Source organism: Condylura cristata, unplaced genomic scaffold, assembly GCF_000260355.1.
Source record: "Condylura cristata isolate star-nosed mole 26May11 unplaced genomic scaffold, ConCri1.0 scaffold00024, whole genome shotgun sequence".
Taxonomy (NCBI): Eukaryota; Metazoa; Chordata; class Mammalia; order Eulipotyphla; family Talpidae; genus Condylura; species Condylura cristata.
Window position 1 is genome coordinate 13,408,500 of NW_004567125.1, and position 18,992 is coordinate 13,427,491.

Genomic DNA, 18,992 nt, shown 5'->3' on the forward strand with positions numbered 1-18,992 from the left:
ATGCATCATGATCTCCCGCCTCTTTGTCAGTTTTATAAACGTTTGTCAAGTGCTAGTGTGGAGGCTACACTAGTAGGGTTTTGAGTTATTTGGTGATGACTAGACTTAAGTTTTCTGCAGTAATTTTACCAAATCATGCACTGACAAGGGAGTCTTACTGGGGGGGCGGGGGGGGGGGCGCGGCTCAGAGCTTGGAAGGCTGAGGGTAGGGAAACCACCTGTGCAGTGGTTACCAAGGCAGAATCTCTTGAGGACCCCCACTCCCCCTCCTGACCTTGGAGTGCATGGAGCCACTGTGGTAGTGTGTGGTGAATGCAATGATAGAGGAATAGAAAAATGGCAGAGGTCCACTAGCTTAACCTGATTGCTGCAAAAGCTGGGGAAGCTTTCCTAAGATTTCATTTGAGCTGGGTTTTGAAGGATGAATAGGAGTTTTCTAAGATGATATGGGGAGCTTTCTAACTACTAGGCCTGAACAAACAAAGTATGTTTCAACAGCAGAGAAGATGCAGCCCTGTCCTGCCCCCATGGTCACAAGATGATCCAGAGGACAGGGACTTGTGAGAGTGGGGGGATGACAGCTGGGGGAGGGAAATAGGAGCTAGCTAAAAATGTTTTCTCCAGATAAAGTCCCCACTGATAGTGACTGAAAATAGCACTATTTAATAACTTTATCAAAATACTTGTTGAAAAATAGACTTGATTGGACAGATCACATAGTTTGCCTATACCTAGCTTTCCCTTTTTCACATATTCTGCTCCCTTGGCATCCTCCTCAGAATAAGCTGCCAGCTACTGCCAGAGACAAGGCGGTGGAAGGAGGATCTACGAGGAGCCAAGCTCCTCAGTCATAGCTTGGTCTCTGCAGGTGGCAGCTGGATGACCGAGGCAATCCCTGCCCTTCTGTGCAGCTCTGTTGAAATTAAAAATTTGCTTCCTTCATCATATTCTACGACTTTCTGAAGTGAGTTTATTAGCACATGTCTTAGCAAAGAGTTCTTATTGGGTGAAAATTCCAGAATAATGGCAGAATAGAACAGAGAATTAGCCAAGACACGAGGAAAAATGGGCCCCAGGCCACAATCTCTTGAACTTCAGGAAGGAGCTAAGCAAGAAGGTAGTTCTGGGGGGGCAGAGGTGGGTTTGGTGGGAAAATGAGATAATTTTTTCTTTTCCTTCTACGGTGGGAGCAAGCTGACTGTGACACATATGGTCAGCTCTTCACTGGACAGGTAGCTAAATCCACAACTGCAGGTCTGGTTCATTCCTGCAGGATGCCCGAGTCTGAGCAGAGATTCTCACTACCATACACGACTCGCGAAGCCTCAGGCCTGCTCATGCCTCAGGTCCCACCTCCTGCTGCCAAGGGCATGAGGTCCCCAGGACCCTACTCCTTCACCAGTTCACCTTTCACCAAGGGGGATGGTTCCTCCAGGAGCTCAGGATCCTTTCCCCGCTGTTCCTTTGGCAGGTGGCTTGAGTGCTGATAAAGATGACAGGCCACAGGCAGTCACCCCCGACACCCCTCATGTGTCCTCAAGCGACAGTGTCTGCCAGCCTGGAGCCCCTTCCCTCCATGACTTCCTAGCAGGGCTGGAGTTCTCTGCTCTCCCCTCTCACCCCTCCGGCCTGGGTCCCAGCACCCTGACTCTCTCTGTCTGCCTCCCCTGGGATTTTCTAGTGTAACACCCCATGTTCATCTTTCTGGAGTTCCTAGCACTGTCACACCCTACCTGACTGACATGCTGATTCACAGACAGGAGAAACCCTGGGTCCTGACCTTCACTGCCTGCTGGTTTTCCTCTTGAGGCTCATTGGTCAGGTAGAAGCTATAAGGTCCTGCTCAAGCACCGGCCTCCAGGTGTCTTCAGACAAACTGGGGCTTTTGCCTCTTGCCTCTTGCACCTATTACAGGAAATACATAGAACAGGGACACAGATGTGGTCTTTCTTTCTTTCTCCTCACCAAGGGGTGAGGAGAGAGTGGTGAGGAGAGCGGGTACAGAGAAGGAAGGTTTGGCTGTCTAGGTGACTCCAAGTCTTGGCTAGTTCGCTTTTGCAAATTGTTTTGAATGGTCCATTTATCACTGTCAGGGGCCTCACTCAGGCGGCTGCTGCTGTTAGTACAAATGGGGTTTCCTTTCTGGAACCCTCTCTGGTGAAGTAAGACCATGATGTACTTCATGTCCTAGAGAGCAGTTAAATAAAAATCATTTGGCTGAAACCCACACCTGCCATTGATCTCCTGCCCATGAACCGTTGACAGTTTGGCTTTTGAGCTATTTGAGATGTGAACTGATGTGCTTTCAAAGGAGCATCCTATTCCAGGGCTTCCAACCTGACTTTATCCTAAAATGTCTACCCTGACCCACAGGGGAACTGTAAAAGTCCCAGGAACGCTCCCAAATCAAGTTAAGTTAGAATGTTAGTTATGGAACAAGCTTTCGGCCGAAGCACAGCCCTTGACATGCTGTGGGGAAGTACACCGCTCAGCCGTTGCAGAAGGCGGACACGTGCCACGGGGCCCAAGCTGGCCAGCTTCCGTGACTGCGGCTCTGCCTGCTGTTCTAGAGGGGACTGGCCTCGGGGGACAGGGGAGCAGACAAAGAAGACGCTCGGGAGCACAATACCACAGCGAGCCTGTCTCATGTGGCCATCAAGGAAACCTAGTGATCACAAGAATGTCACCCCACAAAGCTCGAGGTGCTGACTTCCACAGGGATGTCCCCACCAGCCACCCCAAGTCACTTGACGGGCAGCTCCTGGCCCCAACTGCACAGGCACAGTCTGCTTGAACGGCCTTCTGCCGCACCCAGCCAGCCCCTCAGACCACTGGGAGCTTCACAGCTTCACCATGGTGTAACTCCTGGGGCCCTACCTAGAAAGGAAGCAAGGGGGAGACAGCCCTTGGAAATGGTGAGAATACCCTGAACACCTCTCTCCAGGGTGGAGAGCCCCCTTGGGTTTATTCGGCCCTATGCCATGCTGACAGGGCATGAGTGGGTGTAGTCATTTGCACAGAAGGGTGACTATGGGCCCAGCACTTGAGCACCTGGTCCAGTAAAGGCTATGGTCAGTTCTGACCATGGAGCCTACTCCCCAGGGGAAGTACTACTTCCTCACTGGCTCCCAGGAAAGAGGGGACCCTCCAGACAGAGTGGCAGCAGAAGCCAGGAGCAAAGAAAGCCTACACCCGCTGGCACATCCTGGAGACAAAGGGCCAGGGTAAAATTCTAGGCAGAGGTTCCAGGGGCCTGGTGATGGAGGGAATGAGAAGCAGAGACTGAAGGCTCAGGGTGGCTGGGAGAGGAGGTCTAGGTGATAGAACACTTTTTGGATTTGTCAGTTAAGGGGCACATTGAGCACTGACAGTGCTCAGGAGCTGGGGTGCTAAGAATGCAGTGATGAGGCAGGTCCCAGCCTTGGGGCTGTGCAAGGGTTTGTGCAGGGGACACAGGGACACACTCTTAAGCCAGTGCGGGGACACACAGGGTGCCCGAGGACCCTCTTCTGGGAGGAGACGCTAGCCTAGCTATCTTGACGGATTAGGACAAATCAGCCAGGCCCGGAAGGAAGATGGAGGAGCAGGACAAGGGAGTCAGCCACATGGCCAGCACAGCTCCATCCCGTGGATCCAGAGCAGAGTGCAAATGGGACCCCAGGTCAAAGAGCAGGAAGAGCGCCCGTGAAATGGAATCTAAGCTTCTGCCTTCTGCGGCTCTCTCCTCTCTCTCATTGTGGTGTGTGTGTGTGTGTTTTTTTGTTTTTTTTTTTTTTGCCTGGCCATGCCACTGTGAATAAATAGTCAACATTTAATCCTTGGCATACATTCACTGTTCCTATTTATATTGTGCAATGTCAGTTTCAAGTGGAAATGTAAGTTTATTTAATTTGTATGTGCAATCCCCCAAAATGACACAATTTGTACTTCAAAGCTTCTACACACAAACATGATTTGGTCTTAGCAGAAGATTTGGAAACTGTGAAATGAATGCGTGGGTTTTGCTTCACCTCTTGAAATGTGCACGTGTTCATGTGTCCTGCCTCACCGAGGGAGGCAGGCAGGAGAGAACTATGAGCCACCCTGTCCTACCCTCATTTTTGGCAAAAGCAGGGGAGTATCTAAAGAGAAAAAATGATGCCTGGGATGCTTAGCTCCTTTCCAGTTCCAGGAAGGTTTTGGTTTAAGCGGAAAGTATGGCCTTGGGCAGTCAGACCAGATCTTCTTACTCAGTCTAGAGATGACCGTTTCCCTTGTGTTCATGGGCCCCCTACATGGTGGTCCATGGGCCCCCCCTGGAATCTGTGTTCATGGGCACAGCAGATGCTGTGTGCAAAGGGAGGTGAGGCTGGTGGACCCATGCCGGTGCATTCTCTGCTCAGGCGCACACTCCACAGCCCAGCTAGATGTCACATACTGGCACAAGTTCAAAGGTACCATGAAGGAGAACTTCAAGAAGGTGAGAACAGAGCATTAAACCAAGGACAAGCCCTGGTGGCCAAGGGCCTGTGTGATGGCACAGGCCCGTGAAGCCAGCCCTGGGCACACATCAGAGGACAGTTGGGTGGGCAAGAGAGTTGGCGGCTGAGGGATGAAGTCATCCCATCCCCTGTGTATGGTTCTGAACTTGAAGCCTCATGCCAGCTGCTTTTCTAGCTCATCAGGGTCTCTGGCACTCATTTTACTTCCTGCAGGCATCTGAGTTTGATAACTCTGACTGAAGGCAGATGGCAGAAGACAGACCAGCATTTCCAAAGGAGCTGATGGGCTGGGGTAGGGACTTGGAGTCCATGCAGTGGTTGTTAATGGTGGATTATTAAGGGTCTGAGCAGAGCTGCGTCTTGGAGAGCAGATCAAGACTAGTGGGTGGGGTTGGTTAGAGGTTTAGTGGTAAACCAGCAATGGATTTGGAGGTTTCCAGACAAGAGGTGGTAAGTTACGGATTGGATAGATGGAAGAGAGGAAGTTGTGGGAGATAAATGGGTGTGGCTCCACTGGGAGTATGGGAGGTAAAGGAGACAGCAGATTTGAACATGGTTTCTGGCTTGGTTAATGAGTAGTCGCGGTGCCTTTCTCTGGCTTGGAAAGTGCAGGAAAGTGCAGAGGAATAGGCTGTGAACAGAAAATATACTCCGCTTTAAACCCATGCAGCTTGAGGATCCGGGGCAAGTAGGAAAAACATGGCTTGAAGGAAGTGGGAGGACCACGCTCAAAAACTGGCTCTCCACAGAGAGACCTGGGTGAGCACTGAGTGTGTCCAGTGAATGGAGGAAGGATGAGCAGAGGCTGAAGGGTAAAATTTGAAAGCTGGGTAGAAAAAAAAGGAAACAGCCAAAAAGCCAGAGCCCAGGGAAATGAGTGTCACCAAGGAGAGATTGATGTGAAAGTCAGGAGAGGGAGGGAGCTGGCTCCTGGGGTGCTGGGAGGAGGGCTGGGGTGTCCACAGTTTCAGACCCTAAGACAGGCTTGGTGGAATCAAAGGTTGGGAGCACATCTCATAGGGCATTGCTGAGCCTTTAAGGCCACAGAGGGACTGAGGGTTGAGGAGTGTATGGAGTCCCCTCCAGCCTTCAGGGCATAGCTGAATATCCTATTGTGAGCTTGTTTTTTAAAAAACCTATTTTTGAATAGGTTTATATGCTGAGGAAAAGAACTCTTTTCAGTTCCTGAGAAACTTTGAAGCAAAACCAAGTACCCCTCAACACCACCCTCAAAGAGTCTGGTTAAATGATTAATACATACACCATTGTGTAGTAAGTCTTCATCTCAACAGTCTTGGGGAGACCAAAGTGAGTGGCAGACAGCACTTTTCTTTTACCCACAGCACCGCTGAACTGCTCCCTGCTTTCTCTCAGACATATAATGTCTTTTCTCCAAGACTGACAGTTTGCTGCCGAGGGGGAAACATCAGAATGTCCCCAGATTCTCAGACTATGGTGATGGGTCTGCATTAGGGCATCCCAGCTTTCTCCCTGAAACCTGCCTTTAAATGTTCTAAAAAAGAGAAAAAACACAGGTCTGTGTTTTCTGTGCACAGACTTGCCTGTGCCTGTCCTCTCTGCGTGCTCACCTAGAGTCTTGGGTTTCTAGGCTGCAAGCAGGGATCCCCACTTCCTGTGGAAAGGGGATCCCTGATTCCAAGAACGAATTCCATCTATGCATCCCATAATAAATAAGCATGCATGTTGTAACCTGAACAATAGGAACATCTCTGTCAGTTCTGGAAGCCAGTGTCCAGAGTAGTAAATGAGTATTGAATGGTTGAAATTTAGATATGTCTACAAGGGAAAATCTACTTCTTGACTTTTCAGGCTTCAGGCACAGCCAACATGCCTTGGCTCATGGCTGCATCTCTCTTATCTTTGCTTCCATCATCACGTGGCTTCATCTGCAGTCAGTTCCCTTTCCCCCTTTTGAGGATACTTGGATTGCACTTAAAATTTAGCCGGATAATCCAGGATACTCTTCCCATTCCATTTCAAGATCCTTGACTTAATCACATCTGCAAAGTTCCTTTTACCATGTAAGGTCATAGGTTCCAGCAATTAGGTATCTCAAGATCTAGGTATCTTGAGGGGCCAGAAGGGAGGGTGGTTACTCAGCCTACTGCACCATCATCAAGCACATTTGTGAAGTAGACATGGCATATATTATATTTAACTACAGAAGAAAGTAAAGCTCTCTGGTATTTTGGAGCAACATAGACTTTGAAGCCAGAGACATGACCTAGGTTGGGTCACTCAACACACATTCTACAGCTATAGCAAAGCCGTGGAGTGGAGACTGGATCAAATAAGGATTTTGGGGGTTGCCCGGAGCAACCTGGCACACCAAAACTCAGATGAGTCCTGCTTCCAGGAGCTCACTGGCCGTTTGCAGGTGGCATACAGCCATAGTGACCCACTAACAGAATTCCTTGCCTCCTGCTGGCATTTGTGATGTTCTGGGAGCTGGGCCAGGGTGCTTCTGCAGCAGGGAGTCAGTGACCTGGCTGGGCTTTGCCAGGGTCAGGGGGCACATAAAAACACCCCTCTCTGGGGATACTACACTGGGGTTCACCTCAGTCCGAGAGAGCATAGTGTCTCTGCTGGTAGCCAAGCTCCACTTAGTGCCAGGGAATGAGATATTTTCCATCAGCCCTCTGTTGCCGGACTCAGCCAGAGCTTTCTAGTTTATTGTCTTGAACAGATGAGTTCAATTGTAGGGGGAGGAGGACTTGGCTGGTAGGTTCTCTTGTTTGTCTTAGAGAGACTGATCCCTCCTAGCTCTGTCAGAACAGAACCTAATAAACCCCACACAGCGCTTGCTGCCTGAGCCTTGCCAACCGCACCCAGCACCGGGGCCTGCCTGGGAACAGTGTCCACCCCATTTCCAACGGCCAGGCTGCCTCAGGCCGGGGCCAAGGGCACAGTGCCGCCCTGTCCTGCCAGCTCTGGCTCCTTCCTCAGACCACTAATGGGGGAACAGATGGAACTGATTGGAACAATTTGAAAATGGGGATGGTCTGGAATTTAGTGAGCCCCCAAACACAACCCTTGGTTCTTTTGTCATAGGTGAACATCAGGGATCCATTGTTCCATCACTGTCACCCACCTGGGCAGCTGTCTTAATGGCAGGTTTCACTGGTCCCAGCTTCTAGGAGTGGGGACATTTGTGAGGCTAAATTCTTCTGCTGCTTCCACTAGCCTCCCATAGCCCACCAGTGCAGGACCGAGCAGCACACACATGCCTCCTGGTCACGTGTGTCAGGGCTGTGAATAATAATGACAGTGAGGAATAAGCATGTGGGGTTTCCACTTGGTCTGGAGGTTCTCGTGGTGTAAGGTCTCTCCTGGGCATGGGCACTCCAGGGAGTCATGCAGAAGGATACCGCTGAGCTCCTGTCCCGTCAAGGCAGACTTCAGCTTTGAAGGAGGCTCTTTATGCAAGAACTTGGTCCCCTGCCCCGTCAGTTCCCCAGGGGAGACCTGGGTGTCCTGCCCACAGTGGTGACAGGAATCCAGACTGGAAGGAGCTTGCTAGGACCCACAGTTGGCCTCGGGGTGAATCATCACTGCTCAGGCAGGGCTGCTCTCTGTGGTGACCTAGCCCCAAACTGCTTGGCCAGGCCCTGGGGCAGCTGAGCAGCTGATGGAGCTCGGTGCCTGGTCACACTATGTGCTGCTGCATAGTCATCCAAAAATCAGAACGTCTGCCTTGCCTACAGTGCACCAGATACTCTGGATCCCGAGGACACAGGAGGAGAAGCATAGTTGCCTCTCCCTCGGGCTGATGCTGTGGGCAGGGTGAGCATGGAGGGAGAGGGGTGCGCAGGCTTTGCAGGCATGGTAGATGACACCTCGTGTAAGAGACCCACTCATCGCGCTATGACAGCACACAGAATCCAGGAGGAGAGAAGCTGACTTTCCAGAGGAGGCTGAGCCTCAGGAAAGCCATGGGGTGGCCCAGGAAGCTTTGCAGCATAGAGGACAGGATGGATGACAGACACAGGAGCTGATGTGCAGAGATCACCTGGGGTCAGGTTAGGCAGGGCTGCTGAAGCCTGCCCAGGAGTTTGGGTCCCAGGTGGGGAGCTCGCCAGTGCTTGGAATCTGGACGGACATTCTACCTTCATCCCAACCCCTCCGCCGACCTCTTCTCCATCAGGAAGGTGCAAGGACACCCTTTCCACCATCACCGGGCCGACCACCCAGAATACGTACGGGCGGAACGAGGGGGCCTGGATGAAGGACCCACTGGCCAAGGATGAGCGGATTTATGTCACCAATTACTACTATGGCAACACACTGGTAGAGTTCCGGAACCTGGAGAACTTCAAACAAGGTATGTACTGTGGGCCCTCAGGAGGCTGCTTCCTCACCGCTCTCCTCTAATAAGGCCAAGGGTCTCTGAATGGCTGCAGAGGACGAGAAGGGCAGCAGCTGCTTCTGATGGTGAAAGGACCTTCCCGGAAATGAATGCTACCCACTCCTTTTCCTCCTCTGCTCTCTCAGATCTCGGGCCTGCCCGCTCTTGGCCCAGGGACCTGGGATGATCTGGAGTGCTGTGCAGAGGATAACAGGGGACTGACCTCGCTCTCTTTGCCATGACCCTTGACCTTTAAAGCCATGTCATGTGCGTGAGCACCCTGAATCCTTGGAGCATCTCCACAGGGAAGTGTGATTTCCATGTGGCATTAGGTGTGCTGAGGCTCAGACAGGTTAACGGACACCCAGACTCAGGGCTCCAGATCCCCAGTCTGGTTGTGCTCCCGTCCCGCCAGGCTGGCCCGTCCTGGCTGGCGTTGCCTGTTACCCTGAGCTGCCTCCTTCTCCTGGTGCAGGTCGCTGGAGCAATTCCTACAAGCTGCCCTACAGCTGGATCGGCACAGGCCACGTGGTATACAACGGCGCCTTCTACTACAACCGGGCCTTCACCCGCAACATCATCAAGTACGACCTCAAGCAGCGCTACGTGGCTGCCTGGGCCATGCTGCACGACGTGGCCTACGAAGAGGCCACACCCTGGCGGTGGCAGGGCTACTCAGATGTGGACTTCGCCGTGGACGAGAACGGCCTGTGGCTTATCTACCCCGCCCTGGATGACGAGGGCTTCAGCCAGGAGGTGATCGTCTTGAGCAAGCTCAATGCCGTGGACCTGAGCACGCAGAAGGAGACCACGTGGCGCACGGGGCTGCGGCGCCACCTCTTCGGGAACTGCTTCGTCATCTGCGGGGTGCTGTACGCGGTGGACAGCTCCAACCAGCGCAACGCCAACATCTCCTATGCCTTCGACACCCACACCAACACACAGATCGTCCCCAGGCTGCTGTTTGAAAATGAGTACTCCTACACCACCCAGGTGGACTACAACCCCAAGGACCGCCTGCTGTACGCCTGGGACAACGGCCACCAGGTCACCTACCACGTCATCTTTGCCTACTGACCCCCGCCCCTGCGAGCAGACGTGCAGGGGGCTGCTGGCACTGTGTGTGTGTGCGTGTGCGTGCGTGTGGGTGTGCAGATGGGCATGTGATGTTTTAAAAATATATATATTATTTTGTATGATATTGCAAATGCAAAATGACAGTTTGGGTCTATTTTTTTTTTTTTAAAGTGGATCGTAGATCGATCCATATGTGTATGTGCTGGTCTCATCCTCCACAGTTTATATATTTTTTGTGCAAATGAACTTCTCCTTTTGATCAAGAATCACCTTTTCTACCCTCAAGCCCTCCAGCTCTCCAGCACCAGGAGTTAGGAGTGAAAGAGGCAAGAAAGACCTGCTCAGGGTGGGTAAAAGATGTTATGTATTGGAGAAGTTTTAAAAATCCAGAAAAAAAATTTTAATAAAGAAGAAATTTAAATTCACCCTCAGATGCATTTTTGATATGGCTGGCAGGTTGGCTGCTTCCCCAGAAGAGAGCGGGTGTTTCCATAGAAACATCTGAGCTGAGTTGCTCCCTGGGAGCCCTGATCCCCTGGAGGTGAAGGGGCTTCCCTGGTGACCATGTGGAAGTAGCCATCCAGTACGAGTTTTATTTCTGCAGTGTTGATCCTTTCTCTTCCCTGTCACAGAAGCCTCTTCTCTCTGTTTTGCTTTTCTCTGGTCATTTTACCCAAGATGAGGGAATCTATTCATTCTTCGGTGTCCACCCACTCGTGGCCTGGTGGTAGACACTGCTGAAAGGAGCAGGCCGAGTGTGACCTGTCCCAACCCTTCCTTAAGTCATCTACCACCAATCAATCAACCTCTCGTCCCTTTCTCCCCGCCCCCCCCCCAATCTTCTCTTTGCCTTCCCCTCAGGAGCCCTGATCTGAAATGAGGTGCCCAAGTAAGCAGCCTGGGGCTGGGGGGAAGCCCTGCAGCACCCCGCCCCCTGCAACTGCTGCCCTATTCATGCCTGCCCTCCACATTTGCTGCTTTGCCTCCATGTGACACAAATTGGGGAACAGGAGATCAGATACAGCTTCACCAGGCAGGGTCTGCGGTGGAGAGCAGACAAGGCCCAGAGATGATCTGGGAAGACAAGCTTTCCATGTTACCCTGTGGTGCCCAGGAAATGGCACAGACTTGACACATTCCCCCCATCCCCCCTCACCCCCCCATAAAACACACACATCCCTAGTCAGTCCCTGTCCTGCTGCAACCCATTCCCTCCCATCCCCAGCTCCCTTGACTTTTATCATTTCAAGCAAGAAAGAGCCAAATCACTTATTATGTTGGGGATGAGCAGTCCCAGTTTCCTAAGCAGGTGCAAATACTGTCTGGTTTGGTGGCAGCAGAAAACCTACAGGGTGTATCCCAAGGTTCAAAAGGGTTTGAATAACATGCCCCCCAAAACCCTGGCCCTTGCTCAAGCCTTGGGTTGGAAACCATAGCAGATCTTAGGCTCAAGCTCCAAATAGGATTAATCAGAGGGAGTGAGAGAAGCCAGCAGAGTCACTGGCGCAGAACTTTTATCATATGGACATGTCTGGCTAGTTATCTGCCACCTACCTATCTCCATTCACCCGCCCACCCACCCACCCTTCCGTCCATCCATGTAAAATGATATATTTACAGTTGACAATTGACACACACTCCTGGACTAGATGTGTCCCACCCATCACCCACCCTCCTGGCATTGCTGCTTCACCCAAAGGCAATTGTTTGCCTTCTGCCACCTGGGCCTCGTTCCTGGACTGGATTTTTTGCTGCTACGCAAACTGATCATAGGCCCTTCCAGGCTGTCTCCTCTTCAGGTCTCCACATCAACTTCTAACAGCCAGCCTACCCTCTGCAGGGTCCCGATAAGCCCAGGGTTCTAGGGCAGGGTGGCCTACCAGGAACAAGCAATTTGGATCAGGAGGAAGCTGTCAGGCCCCAGCTGTGAGTCAAGGGCATTAATTCTGGGAGGCCCTGCTTGCTAGATGTGGGTGGAGGATTTAGGACAGGGGCCAGCTCCTGGGCTGGGACTGAGAAGCCCCCAGGCAGAGAAAAGCAGGACTGGGCAGCACCACTGCCCTAAGCTGCAAGGTGCTGCTGCCTTGACCCTCTATGGGCAGATATGTAGACCCAGGATAGGGCCAGGCAGCCGAGGAGCCGAGGAGGGGCTCAGTGACTCTGGATGTTCACATGGCCACTTTTGAGTGTTAATTTTCCTACTATGGCTCCCTTAAGCCTGGCGGGGGCGGGGGGGGGGGCTTGGGGGGGAAGGATTCTTTAGGGCGCCTCACTTCCTGATACTCAGAGAAGCTCAGGGGAGACCCAGAGCCCTGCAGAGCCACCCCTGGGGAAGCCTGCTGCAGCTTGTCTGAGTTAATTGCCCTGGGCCCAACTACCCACTTGGGCCAGGTGAGGAGGCTCCCAGGGTGGGCGGGAGGAAGCAGAGGAAGGGGTGGGCGGCCTGTAGGGAGTCTGGCTGCAGGCCTGAAGCTGGGTGGTAGGAAATAGTTCCCTGGATTCCAAAGGGCTTCTCCAGGCAGCTCTCTAGTCATGGGATTCAAAACAGGATTCGAGAACTATTTCCCAGACGGTTGAAAAAGAAGGGGCAACGGCCATATTGTTCCAGGCCTGAGGTAGGTAACCCCCTCCCCCCACCCCAGACTTCCCCTTCCTTTCCTCCCAGAACCTGTAAAACCCAGGGGATTGGCAGTGGGGGAGGGGGAGTATTTTCTACTCTCAGACTCTGAGTCTTTTCTAGGCTTTGTAAACCTCACCAACCCAGGGCGTTTTAATTACTTGATATGTTCAGGAAAAACAGACTTGCTTTGGCTTTCCTGTGAAAGTGTTCCCCAAAGGTATAGTTTTCAAAAGTAGAGGGAAAATAATAATTCAGTCATTCACTCTTTTCACATTCTCTTGTCTATGTTTATTCATTCAACAAACATTCCCCCTCTGGGAACCTGAGTGACCAAAGCAAAAATCCACCTTTACGGAGTTTCTGTTCTAGAGCAGAGCAGAGGAAGTGCGAGTCTATGTGAAGACAGGTGGCAATAACATCAAGCAGGGGAAGGGGAGAGGGAGGAGTTGCTTTGGTATAGGTAGATAGAGACAGGACATTGGGCAGAAGATAAGGAGGTGAGCATGCAGACCTGGGGAGGGTGTGACCAGAGGGGACAGGAACAGCCAAAGCTCTCTGGGGCCAACCTACCTAAAGCAGCCCTAATAGGACATCTGCAGCCCCCAGAACCCTTGAGTGTTGAGAACTTCATCTGTTGTCCCTGGTTAGGCCAGCACTCCTGAACGTAATGGGGGGTGGTGCAAAGCATTTCCTCATGCTTCTGCACAGTGGAGAGAGACTTCTGGTCTAGAAACCATCTCCAGGGCCTGTTTCTGGTCCTGGCAGCCCCACAGGGCATCCTTGTGACCTTGAATAAGTCACAACCTCTCTAAGCCTGCTGGACATCTGTGAAAAGAAGCAAGCTCTGCCCTTCAAGATGGCGGATTCATGGAAGATTCTACCAAAGGAACACAAGTAAAAGCAAGTGATAAAGCACCAGTCCAATTATCATTATCCCCAGCTGACACCTCAGGTCAACAGAGGGATCTCTCACTGGGTTCCTGGCCCCTGGGGTATAAGCATGAGGGCCTGTGTTCTAGTCTCTCCAGAGATAACTTCCCTTTCGCACAAGGCACTATGGGAGGAAGCAGGTGCTCTGCATAAATCCCAGCTGTGCCCCACTCTTGCTGTGTGAACCCAGACAAAACACTGAACCTCTCTCAGCCCTGGGTAATGGATCTTCGTACAGGACTTGTTTGGCTCTTAATGAAATAACATCAAAAGCACAAATATTTAGCACTCAGAAGTTTTTATTATTCTCTATGATTCTCAATCATAATGATCCTTATTTTCCCACCACCAAACTATACTATTTTTTCATCTGCTTTAAACAGTGTACAGAAATATTTTTCAAGACATCGTGACATTTTACCCACTTAATAATCATTTCTTCAAAGGACGTTTTTCGATAAACCTCAATGTCACAAGATAAGCAAAGTTCCCTTACATTCAATAACCCTACTTCTTTCCAAAGAAATTCTTTACAAACATCCTCTTCAAAAAAATACAACTCAACATTTTTCCCATGCAAATTGGGTGAAGAGTCTAAAATCTCAACCGGTCTCTTGCAGCCCACATCTTCACTGGATACTGAAGCCACCCCTGTCTTCCCCTCTCCTCCCAGACTGGGACAGTCTTCAAGGTCTGAACCAACAGAAGTCTTGTCCAGTTCCTCAGCCTGGCAGCAGTAGCCCTGAGTTCCACCCAAAATGCCATTTGAACTCCTCTGCATTTATCTGTGAACAAATTCTTCAGTGAGGTGCCCTTCCCTCGGGGGCAGGGGCTTGTCTCATTCATCTGGAACTCTCCATTCCACTAGCACATTAAGGATCTGCCAGATGAATAAGCAAGTGAATGGAGAATTCATGCAAGATTAAATCAGTGACTTCACACACAGGAGTCACAGAATATATGCAGGGCGTTATTCTGGAATAGAGTTCTTCTGAAGGCTGTCCTCTCCAGACTCAGGACAATGCTCAACAGTCCAGGTAGCCTGACTCTGCTTGAGCTGAGGCTTCAGGATATTAAGACTGTAGGAGAGGATCTGGGCAGGGTCACCAGTCTCCACCCAGTGGTCCTCCTTGAGCCCAGGGGGTGTCCACTCCTCCCATATTGTCAGGGCCTCTGTGAGGATAAGGAGCTGCCTTTCTAGTTGAAACCAAAAGACAACATTATGCCCAGTTTCTCAACCAGTGACACAGTCCACAGGGGATGTGACTACCCAGGATTCTGTCAAACCCTGGAACAACAGTCCACCTCTAGAGACTGGATCTGGGCAGGTGGGTAGTAGCCCGCAGCACCCCCAATGCAGAGCTCAGGGAGACCAGCCAGGCAGTGTGCCTGGGCCCTTCTCCCCACCAGCTTATTATTCTTCGTTTCTCAACCTACCCCTCACTCTGCTGAAATCACACATGAACACCAATAAAAGGTCCAGGATTGTGACTTTCCAGGAAGACCACTCGGGTTGAGTATTTGCTCTCAGAGAGCAGCACCTTATTCCCTATGAACCAAGCGCCATCATATCTTTGGGGTTCTTGCTTGTAAGCAGTCAAAGCCTTATGCTAGTTAAGCTACAAGGACGTTAGTGGAAAGTTGCTTGGCCTTCCACAGACTCAAAGGAAATCCCAGGACTTAGAATAGAGGGGAGACAGAACCAGACCAGCTGTAGGTAGAAGGGCATTATAAATTGTCTTTTGAAGATCTCCCCATGGAGACCACGGCTTTAACTGCCTGTAGTCCTGTGGTGTCTCTATTCAAGAAGCAGATTTCCAGAAGTTCTAATTAGCTTATTTCTAGGCCCTACCTGGTGTCCTGGGTGGGATTTTGTGATTGACAGCTCACCCTAATCACACCAAGTCAGGAAGCCCAAATGATTAGACAATAAAACATACAAAAACTTTAAAAAACAAACCAAACTTTGTACTCACTACAAAGCTTTTTTTTTATAGCAACCTCCACTAATATAGTTAAAGTATCGTTCATTTGTTCTGATGTTCAGTTTACACATAATTATGATAATCAAGCTACTCTTTGGGTTACAAAACTCAGAGGCTTTGTCACTTGAGAGTGTCAGCTAATGCCAGATCCAAGTTCTGTCAAAGGGAAGAGTTTATTACTTGCAACAAGTAAGGCAGCAGGAAGATAAATCTCCAACTGCCTCCCTGGTAGGCGATTGGAAAGGCTTTTAAAAAGAGAAGAAAACAGAACAAAGAAGTCTTGGGAGGTTGGGTGTTGGAACACTGGGCGGCCCTGGACTATCTGCTGAAGGCAGACAACAGGTTAGCTTCTCCCTAGGTGGAATTTTAGTAGGAAAATGAGGCTTCCAACTACCTCAGATCACTCAGGGTCAGCACTATGCAAGTCTGGGTCCTCCTCCTGCTAACAGGCTGCTCAGGGTGGACAGAGATGGTTGGAATCTTAGTTAAAAAGTTTCAAGTACCTCGGGCAAGCAGCATTTCCTCAAGGAGCGGGGACAGGCATTTTAGCTGCTTGGGGGGAGTCAAGCAACTAACTACCTTAACCTTTCGCTTCCCAGTTTTCTGGGATTTAATAACATTTTCACTCTAGCTGCTGTAAAGTTTAGGGTCAAATTATGTCAAATTCATAGCAAGCATGTAGAGTTTTTTTTTTAAGATTTATTTATTTGTACATATAAAACTGGGGTACAGGCCAGAGGCTCAGGGGCGGTGAGAGGATTCACCTGAGACAGAGTGGGGAGCAGAACAGGCAGATCAATGAAGTACACTGCTGAGGGGAGCAGCGGGTGGGCCAGGAGAGGTCTGCCACACCATATGGTCACCTCCGGGGCAGGCAGGAATCAAACTCATGCAGAAGTGGCTTTAGCTTCTCAGTGCTGTGCTTTAACCCGCTGCGCCACCAGGGAGGGCCACATATAGAGTTTTTATGGGTCTCTGTTGTTCTGTCTTTCTCCTGGGTCTGTTCTGTACTTTTGATGTTCCCTTTTCTAATTTACCATGTTGGTGTAGTGCTGTGGGGTTTTGCTCTACTTGCTGCTTGGTTTTGTTTTACTGGAATAAGAAAGAATGTAAGTGAGCAATGTGTTTGGAAATGCACGGGGTTGCAAAGCCAGGCTTTTCCCACATGGATTTTCCCACTGGAAGGCTCGCTGTGTGGAAGCCAATGCCTGAATAGCCCGTGTGGCCCAGTGGTCCTGGATTGCTCTTTGAAAAATTTCCCAGTCATCAGATCAAATATGTTGCATGGACCTTTGACTGCACTCCTCTGTTTAGGGGAATGCAATCTGACCTACAGGTCCAATCAAACAGGCCCTTGGAGAGGGAGAGAACAAAGCGAAGCCTGCCGAATCAGCTTGGCATGGAGGTGGAGGCATGGCTCCAGGGTTATTTTCCATGTGACCTCGGCTAGCGCTCTCTGGAGGAGCCTGCCTGGCCTGAGTGCACCAAGGAGAATTTGTCAGTGCTTGGGGAGTTAAAGTGTATCCAACAGCAGCAGGTGCCAGAAATGGGCTGGAAAACTCTAGTGAACTTCCCAGACTCACATAGCAGCTTCAGACACTTTGGAGACACAGGGAAAGGGGACCGTCCGCTTGCTGCCCTCAGAAACACCCCAGCTCCACCCTCCAACCTCTGGGACAATTTGGCCTTTTCCAGAGGCCAGGAGAGGCCAGGGCTTGTGGTCAAGACAGGGTCTCCTGGTGGGGAGACAGCAGCTCATTCTGCCAACTGGTGGTTAGGATACACCAAAAGGCAGCAGGAGCCTGACCGGGCGGGATGTGCAGGGAGTTGCCACTCCCACTGCCTGAGAGCACTGGCTCCTGCTTCTTTCTGTTCACCCCTATGCAGGGACCTGCATGGCGCAGTCTTAGCTCCACAGGTCACAACCCCCAGATCTCCTGGCCCAAATACCCAACTGGTCAGCTCCTGTTCATACAAAGCACAGGGACTGACTGTGTCTGCCCCTTGTCTGGCCAGCAGTGCTAGGAGCAATGGGCTCACAGTGCGGCAAGTAACATTCACTCCACGGCAGGGTATCCACGCTGGCCTCTCCTCTGGTTGACTGGACACTGGGCCTTCTGGGTCAGAAGCGCTCTTGTCGGGGTGCTACAGGAAGAATTCCTACAGCCAGTGCCCAGTGCCTCTGTGGATGGGGAGGTATGTTCTGGCAATCCTGACGATGTCCAAAGAAATGCAGGTTGGTAGCTATGGCCTTTACTCTAGGAAATCGCTTAAAGCCTGACTCTTGAGAGAGAGCAACCAAGAGCAAGGCACAAATTATGGTCAATACCAGCATCCAAAGAGTGCTTCAGGATGCAGAAAGATATCTAGCACGTTGGCTACAGGCCAGCAGGCACCTCCTAGGCTGTCCCTCCCCCTCAAGTGCCTCTCTACTGTCCATCCACAGACACTGCCTGGTTGAGTTCTCCCCTTCCCTTAAGACCTGACCCGAAGGCCCCCTGAAGGAAGGCCTCTTGGGCTCACCCAACACCTGCTCTTTTCCCTTGGGCTTCCTCACCTGAGTCTGAGCACACACCACACCTGGTGCCTCCAGGTAGCTCACATGCGTGTCCACCCGGCCTGACTGTAGCCAAGGCACGTCTCTGCGTCCTAATCAGAGCTCAGTTAGGGACTGGCTCAGAGGGGGTGGTGTGATGTATGGGCTGCCACCAGAGAGCTCGGTTCTGACCACATGGATGACTGTTGACGTTCCAGTGGCCCCTGGGTCAGCAGTACAGTCCCTGCCCTACAGACCTTAGCCCCATTCTGCCTCCTCCATCTCACAAATCACTTGTGTTGTGAAGGGGCCACTGCCTCTGTGCTGGCTTCAGAACAGAAAGGGGCTTCACTGGGACACCCTCAGGGCTATGCATTCCTGCAAGAAATTCCTACATGCTGCATCTCTGCAGCCCAAAGTCTGGATATCTCCTCTGCGCTGTGCTCTCCCCTCCCCTGAAATACAAGGGCCAGTGATTGGCTTCAACTCCCGGGCTCACTTCTGTCTGGATCTGGGGCAGCAAGCATACTTTGTGTTCCCCTGCAAGGCCAGGCCAGTGGTCAGCACAGACAGATGCTGAGCAGAGAGAAGGCCTTGCCAGGAAGTGGCGCCTCGAGGCCTGGCCGGCTCTCCCACAGGAAACCACCGCCTGGAAAGTCTGAGATGTGAACCCCAATGTACCTTGAAGCTAATAGGCCAAACAGCCCACCTGAGCAAAGGCCCTGGGACCCAGGTGGCCTGGACCAGCAAGGCCCGTGGTGCTTAGGGACGAATAAAGCCAGCGGTGTCTAGCACTAGGCATCTTGAGGCACTTAACGTTGGCATTAGTTTCTAGTTACCCCCAGATGATCCCTGGAACTCAAACCGCATATATAACCCAACCCTCAGCGATGCTGCTTTAATGAGGCAACACTAATCCCAGAATCGGGGGTAGGGTCTTGCTGCCCACATCCCCACCTGGTGATGATGGGATCCTCCTGTAAATTCCTCAGGTGGG

The 18,992-nt window shown here is 51.3% G+C and overlaps 1 protein-coding gene across 2 annotated transcripts in view; it reads left to right on the forward strand.

Annotated features, from left to right (window-relative positions):
• Window positions 1-10,005, forward strand: part of OLFML2B (olfactomedin-like 2B) — a 35,281-nt gene extending 25,276 nt beyond the window's left edge. For both annotated transcript variants that reach the window (XM_004688436.2, XM_012728859.1), the window contains exons 7-8: window positions 8,647-8,823; window positions 9,323-10,005. In XM_004688436.2, the coding sequence (XP_004688493.1) occupies window positions 8,647-8,823; window positions 9,323-9,924 (779 nt within the window). In that variant the 3' untranslated portion in view covers window positions 9,925-10,005. The remainder of the gene's footprint in view (window positions 1-8,646; window positions 8,824-9,322) is intronic.
• Window positions 10,006-18,992: the final 8,987 nt, after the last annotated feature.